General features: G+C 40.7%; 1 protein-coding gene across 6 annotated transcripts in view; it reads left to right on the forward strand.

Moving 5' to 3' along the window:
- AKAP7 (A-kinase anchoring protein 7) overlaps positions 1-7,655 on the forward strand; it is a 94,583-nt gene extending 86,928 nt beyond the window's left edge. For 2 of the 6 annotated variants that reach the window (XM_054820888.1, XM_054820892.1), the window contains exons 8-9: positions 921-1,119; positions 1,887-2,041. In XM_054820888.1, the coding sequence (XP_054676863.1) occupies positions 921-1,119; positions 1,887-1,899 (212 nt within the window). In that variant the 3' untranslated portion in view covers positions 1,900-2,041. Of the gene's footprint in view, positions 1-920; positions 3,247-4,512; positions 5,420-5,884; positions 7,406-7,450 lie in introns of those variants that run through there. The other 4 variants (XR_008576445.1, XR_008576446.1, XM_054820890.1 and 1 more) reach the window with 4 other exon arrangements.
- The last annotated feature ends 536 nt before the right edge of the window (positions 7,656-8,191 follow it).

The following is an 8,191-nucleotide window of genomic DNA, read 5'->3' on the forward strand; positions in this document are numbered from 1 at the left end:
AATGCAGATGGAGGGAAACAATTATTTACCCAGGGCAAGAAATTGCAAAGTGACAAATTACATGACCAGTGGAAATCAGACAATAAAATCTGCTTTTCCTGGATTGCATTCCTCATAAAAGAAGGATGCTGTAGTCAGCTATATAGTTTATTAGGAAAATGATTAATGGAAAAGTACAATTTCAAAACACATGTAATGATGTATGAGAATCCTCACTATGTATACAGTTATTCTGTTGTATGTGTTTATTCATGTGAACTCATAACAAAACAGGGAAATGCCAGCTTCTTGCCTTTATCAGCAGGTATCTAAGAATAGACTGCTGGAACTTGCATTCCTTCAGTGTCAGAGCTTTAAGTTAGAAGACAGAAGAAAGACAGGGAGGGAGTATATGGTTTTTTCAAGTTTTACACTTCTAACCCACACTTAGAATATTTTAGTCATTTTTTCACGTGAGAAACGAATTACAAGCACTGAATAAATAGGTAGAAGATTTTAAATTTGTTAAGCAAAATCACAAAAGAGGGGCAGCTAAATTTAAGAATGCTGGTAAAACATAAATTCATCGTGCGCTATGTTCTTCATCTTTGCCCAGATAGCACAGGTGATTGTTGGCCAGAAGAAATAAAATTTGCAGTCTTACTCTTCTAAGCTGAGTGGGTGCTCGTAGTGTCAGCCAGTGACTTTAACTGGAGTGTTACAATAGAGATGAGCAGTGAAATATTTTTGATCTGATATACTATATGCATCTTCATGAAACACTTTCGATTCAGAGCTTGAGGAGGGGGAAATTGCTTTTTACAGTCAGGAAGAGGCAGCTAATAACTTAAAATCCAGCTCAGCCAGAGGCTCCTGATACAATTACGGCTGCTATCTTTCAGTGGCAATGAATTCCTTCTCTTGTCTGTTGTGACGCATAGGTGAAAAACATGTAGCAGAGCCAGACGACGCAGAGCTGGTGAGCCTCAGCAAACGGCTGGTGGAGAACGCGGTGCTGAAGGCTGTACAGCAATATTTAGAAGAAACGCAAAACAAAACCAGACAGACTGATGGAAGCCCTGTGAAAACTGAAGAAGAGGCAAGTGGCAGTAAGAACGAGAGCGACAATGATAACAGCAAGTGAGCACTGTGCAAAAAGCCCAGGAGCAAATATCCCACCAAGAATAACCACAAAAACATGTCCCAGCTCCCTGCTGAAATTTGCTAAGTGGTGCTGGGTGACAGGCACTCTGCTTTGTGAGTCTCTTATCAAAAGTTTGTTCTGAATCGAAGGACACTGTCTACCAGTTTAATAAGTGATTGCACTGCTGAAAATCTGTTGAACGCTGGGAGGGATGGACGGTGGAAAAAAGACAAGAATGGTGAAGCAGGTGGCTCCAGTCTTCACTGGCTTTTGATACCAAGAGTCCCTTCCTTGCTTTTGAAGAGAAACTGAATCCTTTGCGTTTGCATTTCGGATTGTCACGAATGGCCGTGGAAGAGGCCTTGCCATAAGTGGAAACGATGCCCTCCGCCCGAGGCTTTGGCACTGCCGCCGGGCTGCTTACTCCTGTGTGAGAGCACATGCTGTTTCCTAGTCAACAGCAGCCAACCCCAAGCTAAAAATTACCACTACAGATATTCGTCACAGATACTATTACACAGTATGTAATATGGCAGGAGTTTCTCTTAAATGTGACGCTGTACTCTTCTTTACGTTTTGGTAGCATTTCTTGATGTAAATTATATTTTTTTGACAAAGTACCTTTTTGTAAAAAATCGATATGGGCAAAAGGCTGAGCAATTAATACTCTCCCAACCAGTTATGATCCCTTTATCTCTGTACATTAATGACTCTAAATGACATTAGTTGTTATAAAAGGTATTATATTGTTCTTTTCCTCTAGGAAAGAGCCATGAAGCAGACTTAGTAAAGGAAGCTTTGCACAGAGAAACACAGGCCCTGTTATCCAGACTGAATCAGATAAAGGAGCTGTTATCCAGTCCTGATATCCGCACGAAAATTAGCAAAGAACTGTTTGACGACAGGCACAACTCTAACAGTAAAAGGAAAAGTTGTACTGACTCTGGATCTCCAAATGCATAATTGTAAATTACCATGATGTAAAATCTCATCAGGTTGTTTAAAGACAGAAAATATTCTTCAAGAAATTTTTATTTGTTTCTTATTTACTGAAAATATGAATGGGTGTAAATGGATCGTGAGGAATAATGCTGAAATACTTGCACAGAAGGAGTATATTTCATAATGATGAAGTATAGCCACTCCTCAGCACGGCTGTGAAATGTGCTTAAATGTGCGGGTATATGTCATGGCTCCTAAGTGGAAAAATACTGATTTCAAATAAATCTGAGCAAACACTGTGCCCTTCCTTTATCATTGCAAATAATTCAGATTTTTCTCATTGATCCTTTCCCTTGTGATGATATACAACTATTAAAAAATGAATGCTTTTAAATACTTTAAAATGTATATTTGAAAAAACCTCTTTTAATTATCTGCCTTTTGGATATGTATTGGCATTTTGGATTAGCACTGTCTGGTTTTTATTTTTTTTTTTAAACAGCACTTGAATACTTGTATAGATGCTGACATGTTGTTTCTGCTGATGTTTACACTAATGCAAGAATGTTTTAAATTTCAGAATGAAATTCAGGCTCCACTGATCTCAGTGGGAGACTCTCATTGGCTTTCATGGAGTCAGGATGCTGCAATTAAGTTTTCTCGTGAAAATAATAATATTCCGTGGGATAATATTTGCCTTTTTACTTTTGTCAAACAGTGGTTTTGTCTTTTGTTTTTGATTTTTCCTCCATCTGTACCTTCTGCTGCCTGAGGTGGGGCGTCAGTTTGCTCTCGTTGTTCCCTCCACATGCCTGCGAGATTCACTGAAGCTTTGGATGTACGACAATGCAGGAGTAGGTCCAATATTTGCATTTTGTATAAACATTGTTTAAAATTGCTTCTGATCATAAATGATACATGTCGTGATTGGTATCAGAACTGTGCTGTTAGAACAGCTGTGTGTGTGTTCTTCATTCGTCTCAAGCACTGGTCATTTATCTCATGTATCATACAGCATATTTTTTTTTCCTCATTTGATATATAACAGTATTTCTGAAATACGTCTCATACATCTCTGAAGCCATGTTCACAATAAAGAATTCTTTCCTTTGCACTCTATGTACATTTTCACCCATCTCCAAATGGACTGTAATAAAATGAAGTACTTTGCAAGTAACAAACCTGACAGAAACAGTGCTTGTATGAATCACGCCATTAGCTTGACTATGGGTATTGTGCCAAGATACTGATCTAGAGCTTGGGTGCTGAAATCGTATGATGAAATTCATGCAGATAAGCTAGTCGCAAGACATTATTGTTTTAAATGGAAAACCTTTGAAACTCTAGAGTTTAATTTCTATTCTGGGCAGCGTGGGATTGGAAGGAAGTACTGTACAACTTCCTAGAGGTCCATATCTGCTTTTCAACCTCAAAAACTGATTTTAAGTTGAACAAATTAGACTCAAATTTGCTCTAGGAAAAAAAATTAAATCTGAGTTTGCCATCATCACCAGAGATAAAAAAACCAAATTTTCATAAGTGGATCGACAAATCCCTGCACAGTGACTCTCTGAGCCCAGTGTGTTCCCTTATTCCATAGGCTGAGGAGAGATGCTGGAATTATTGTATCCTTATATAAAAAAAGTTTCTTTGTCATATCAATCATTAGTGAGTACTAGTTTGTTCAGAGAAGGCTATTCAAATTCAAATCCAACTTGCAGATGATAGCACAAAACCAGACAATCAGCTATAAAAACAGGAAAACAAATTATTGTATTATATCTGAATCTCAGGTTGTCATCTCTCTTTCTTCTGCACAAGTCATTGCTGTGAATAAGTGCCCTTTTATATCGTTCACCTTGTAACCGTCATTGTTCACAAGTTTCGCGTAAAACTAGAAATTAATCACTGAATCTATGTCCAGACACTTTGACCTGGTTATTAGAGACTCTGCTCATTCACAGTTCTTATGGATAGCATCAAGAATAGCAGCTCTGAAAAAACATAGTATAGGGGACTTAACAGTCTGAACATAGGCAGCTGGTATCATTTGAGATGCCCTAGAGTGGGCCCGGCGTGGGTCTGGCAAATACGACGCAAACCCTACAGGAGACACTTGTTCTTCTGGATCAGGAACTGTGGGCTAGAGGATACCCCAGAGCCTCTGAAAAGACACTAGGTACCTATGTTTAAGCAACTAAACCCCATCTTTGATATTTCATATGGTTTGACCCATGAAAGTCAACAGGGCTTTTGTTTCTAAACCATTCACATTCTTTTAAAATGCCAACCACAGTCTTTATTTCTGGTTTTGACAAGACACCACTGCTAATTTACTCAAAATTGAAAACAAAATAGGGCAAAAAAAAATCCTGCATCTGGATTCGTCCTCTTATGACAACCCTTCTTCTTGCTTTCTCTATTTTTATTTTTTTTTCCACTCGTAGTGAAGCCTGGCTGCCAAATTAAAGCATAAATCTCTTGTATGGAACTGTGAGATGAGCACTGAAGAATGCAGAGACACAGAGACTGAAACTAATATAGGCAGGTGTGAAGCTCTGAGCCGCACACACCAGAACAAGTATGTTGCCTTCCTCACACTCATAAATCATTTTCAGACAACAATTTTGGGTTTTAATTAAGCACTTCTTTTGGGGAATGTCTTGAGGTAGTGATGCACAGGTTATTCCGGGAAAGCACTGGCATTTCAAAACAGATGGTGCAAGTTTGTCCATGTTTTGTTTTCAGTTCTACCTCCTAGCTCGCTCCTACTCGAGTATTTCTACACTGCTGATTGTAGAGATGACTGTGACAGCTCTAAAAGCTGTAGCTCAGCTTCCAGGACTAGTCTAGCTGGAAGTCTTTGGACTGCCATGACCCACTGAGAAACCATTTCTGACGTTTACACTTGGTCTAGGCATAGACAAAAGTTGCAGAAGCCATACATTTGATATCTGAGCAGCCCTTGCCATAAGTTGTCTGCACTGCTGAGCTGTGCGTCAGAGGTGCTCAAGAGATAACCAGAGAGATCAGTGAATCCATGTAAGTCCTGACCAACAGACACTAATTCTCTGATGGGGGAAGAGAAACTGTTACAGAAACCGATGTCTCTAAGCACGGGTGAACATGGCTCAGGGGTGCTCAGGCTGGTAGCTGGATAGTAATGCGGGAGATGAATGGGCATTAAGATCTTTGTGAAAAGGAAGCTAAATAGTGTTTCGGTGTTGACTGAAGGTGATATAAATGTAAAAAGGCTTGGACCTTAAAGTCAGATTCAGATATTGTGTATCCAGGTATACAGATTCTGGTACACGCACTGGATAATGCCCTGTATCTACAAAGGGTCCTACTGAAGTAAGTATGATGCTTTGAGTCTTAAAATACTACTTCATGGCAAAGTTATACAATCTGGAAGTTAGGATTCAAGAGGCTTCATGTTCTGTATTTATAGAAGTTTCTGATTATAACTGTGCACACTTATGTGTGCTATTTTAGCGTAAAGGCCATGTGAGTGTGTCATGGATCAAAGTGTGTCAGCCGTGCTTCATTCTGGTGACAAGAATGATACCATTTCATTTTTATGTCAGTCTAGACATGACTCATATAGTCTTGTTAGAATACTGTTTTTATAAAAGACTTGAGAGGTATCCTACACATTTTTGTAGTCAGCAAGCAGGAGAAATAGAAGAGCAAAGCCACTGTGCTCAGCAGAGCTCGTAAGTTGAAGTTTAGTAAAAACACACATTCACTTTTTAAATTCAGTTATGACCAAGAATACGCTTGTGAAATTAAGCGTAAATTGAAACTTTCTCACTGCAGATGAAATACTACCTGCAGAGCCAGCTCCAGCCCCGTGGAAGCCAGGAGGGAATCCGGTTGCCTCAGGTGGAGTCTGGTAGCCAGAGAACACCTGAGGCTTGCTTCACTCTGCTTCTAGCCTGGGACTTTGTTTTGCACAATCTTTTTCAAAGCAGTCTTTTATCTGTGAATGCCCTCTGCCCCTGTTCAGCTGTCAATGGCATATTGTCTTGGCCTGAGAAAATGACGGACTGAATCGGTACCATGGCTTTCAGCTGTTTCCATCCCTTTCGAGGAGGGGGGAAGTTGTCACTGAAATCCCGAAGCGGTTGGTGTCTTTGCAGAGGCACCCCTAGTCTCCCTGTGAGAGGCTGGAGGAGGACCTGTGCAGCTGTTCACTGAAGTCTTCACCTAGAGATGACTGCTGCCTGAGCCTCGGGCCGCAGAGAAGGCCCAAAACCATCAGACAAAAGCCGTTCCCGAGGGATGCATCCTCCCAGAACCAAGAGGGGAGTGGTTCAGCTGTGTGATTAGTGGGCAGCCAGGTAAAATAAGTGTTGTTTTAGCTTGATGAAGATTGTTCTAAGTCATGGTCCTGTAGTAATTCACTTTGTGAAAAGCTTTTGATTCTGATTCTTCCATAAGGTTTCGCATAGTGGTAAGGGGTAATCTCTGAAACCAATGAAGGTGCATTCACTTTCAAAGAGCTCATTAGTGCTGTACCATAACGTTCTATAGAAATGCTTTGCACTTTTTATTTCAGTTCAACAAAATCATTATGTTGGCCTGGTTTCAGAGGCAAGGAGTCACACCATTCTTACGGCAAAGGAAACTGTTTGAACCCTGGGAATAGGAGCACGTTAATGCTGACATGTGTTTACTCCGCTGTTCCTTTGATCCATACAGTTTCTGAATAAGCAAGTTCTTAGTGTGCACTCATTTTCTCATTTATATTCTCCTCATGTTAAGTCCTTATAATGAGAACATTTGTACTGAATGAAAATCAGTCCTGAGAGACGGCTGGGCTGCGAAATCAAACGCACTCATAGTGGAGCAATAATTAGAACAGTACACAGGAAAACAAAAAGCGATACGCCTGCCATTCCTGGCATAGCAAAAAGGGCACTCTGGCATTGATAAGCAAATACTTCTGCAGTAAGAGGCTGCAGTTTGAGTGCTGCGTTCTGGTCCCTGCTCCCACCAGTGTTTACGTGCTTTCTATAGTGACTCTTGGACGCAAAATGCATTAGCAGGGACTGGGCCGTGGAACTGTTTCTTGCAAGGGACCCTCCTTGTTGCTGGGAAAGAAAGCCTCCTTTCGCTCCTGGTGATTAAGGATTAAACCAATCAAAAATGCAGAATTAGGGTAGTTAAAAGGAGTTGATTAAGAAATGACCCATAAGGATTTCAGCAAAAGCTTGTTTGAAATAAAAGGAGTTTTTCTTTCAGATAAGAAAGGCAGAGGTGTTTTGGGGTCAGGATTGACTCTAGAGATTCTGGTGGGGTTTTTTTAGCAAAATTACAGTTTGAATTAAAAGTCAGGGAAAGCATTGCACTTTCAGAATCTTTTTTATTTTTTTTCCCCAGCTATACAGAGAACTTCAGGCACTGAAACAGTCAGAAGAGAAGAAGAAAGCATGCTGATGTGATTTAACTTCAGTCATAACTCAACCAGAAAACAAGAACAAAGCCAAGAAGAAACACCAGCAGCTACTGATAAAATTTGAACATAGCTGCCAGTGTAAAAAAAAGATGTTTAGAAGAATAAAGGATGAAATGAAACAAAAAAAAAGTTCTCAGCCTCTGGTTAGTGAAATGGTGCGCACCTGCGGTTGTCACTCAGCTGTACTGTACAGGCCAATGTCCCATTTCCCAGTCACATTTTCCAATCAAATACATCTGAGAGGGAAGGCCCGTGGCCCTGCAGTACCGCTCTGGCAGAGCACTGGAGTGAAGGGCTACAAGAGGTAGTGCAGGGCAGAGGCTGAGTCAGGGCAAAGTCAAGGCAAAGCTCAGGGAGGTGATCTCTAGAGGAGCAGAAAGAGGCGAAGAAACAAAGCATGCACGCGAAGCTCCTTTTACTAATACGTTTTATCATTGCGTAGATCCCCTGACCTTCTGTGTCTAGAAATCAAAGTGGACTAAGCAGTCAAATCCTTAAATGTGCACAGAGCGCTACAGAAGTTAACCACAAATAATCTTAAATCCTGGGGTATGCCGCGTACCTCCCACCTCCAGAAACATATGGATGACTGAATGCGATGGCCGCAGCACCGAGCTGCTGGCTGCGTTACTTTGTGCTTGTAAAGTGCAGGAAATTGGAATACA

This window comes from Grus americana, chromosome 3 (genome assembly GCF_028858705.1).
Source record: "Grus americana isolate bGruAme1 chromosome 3, bGruAme1.mat, whole genome shotgun sequence".
NCBI lineage: Eukaryota > Metazoa > Chordata > Aves > Gruiformes > Gruidae > Grus > Grus americana.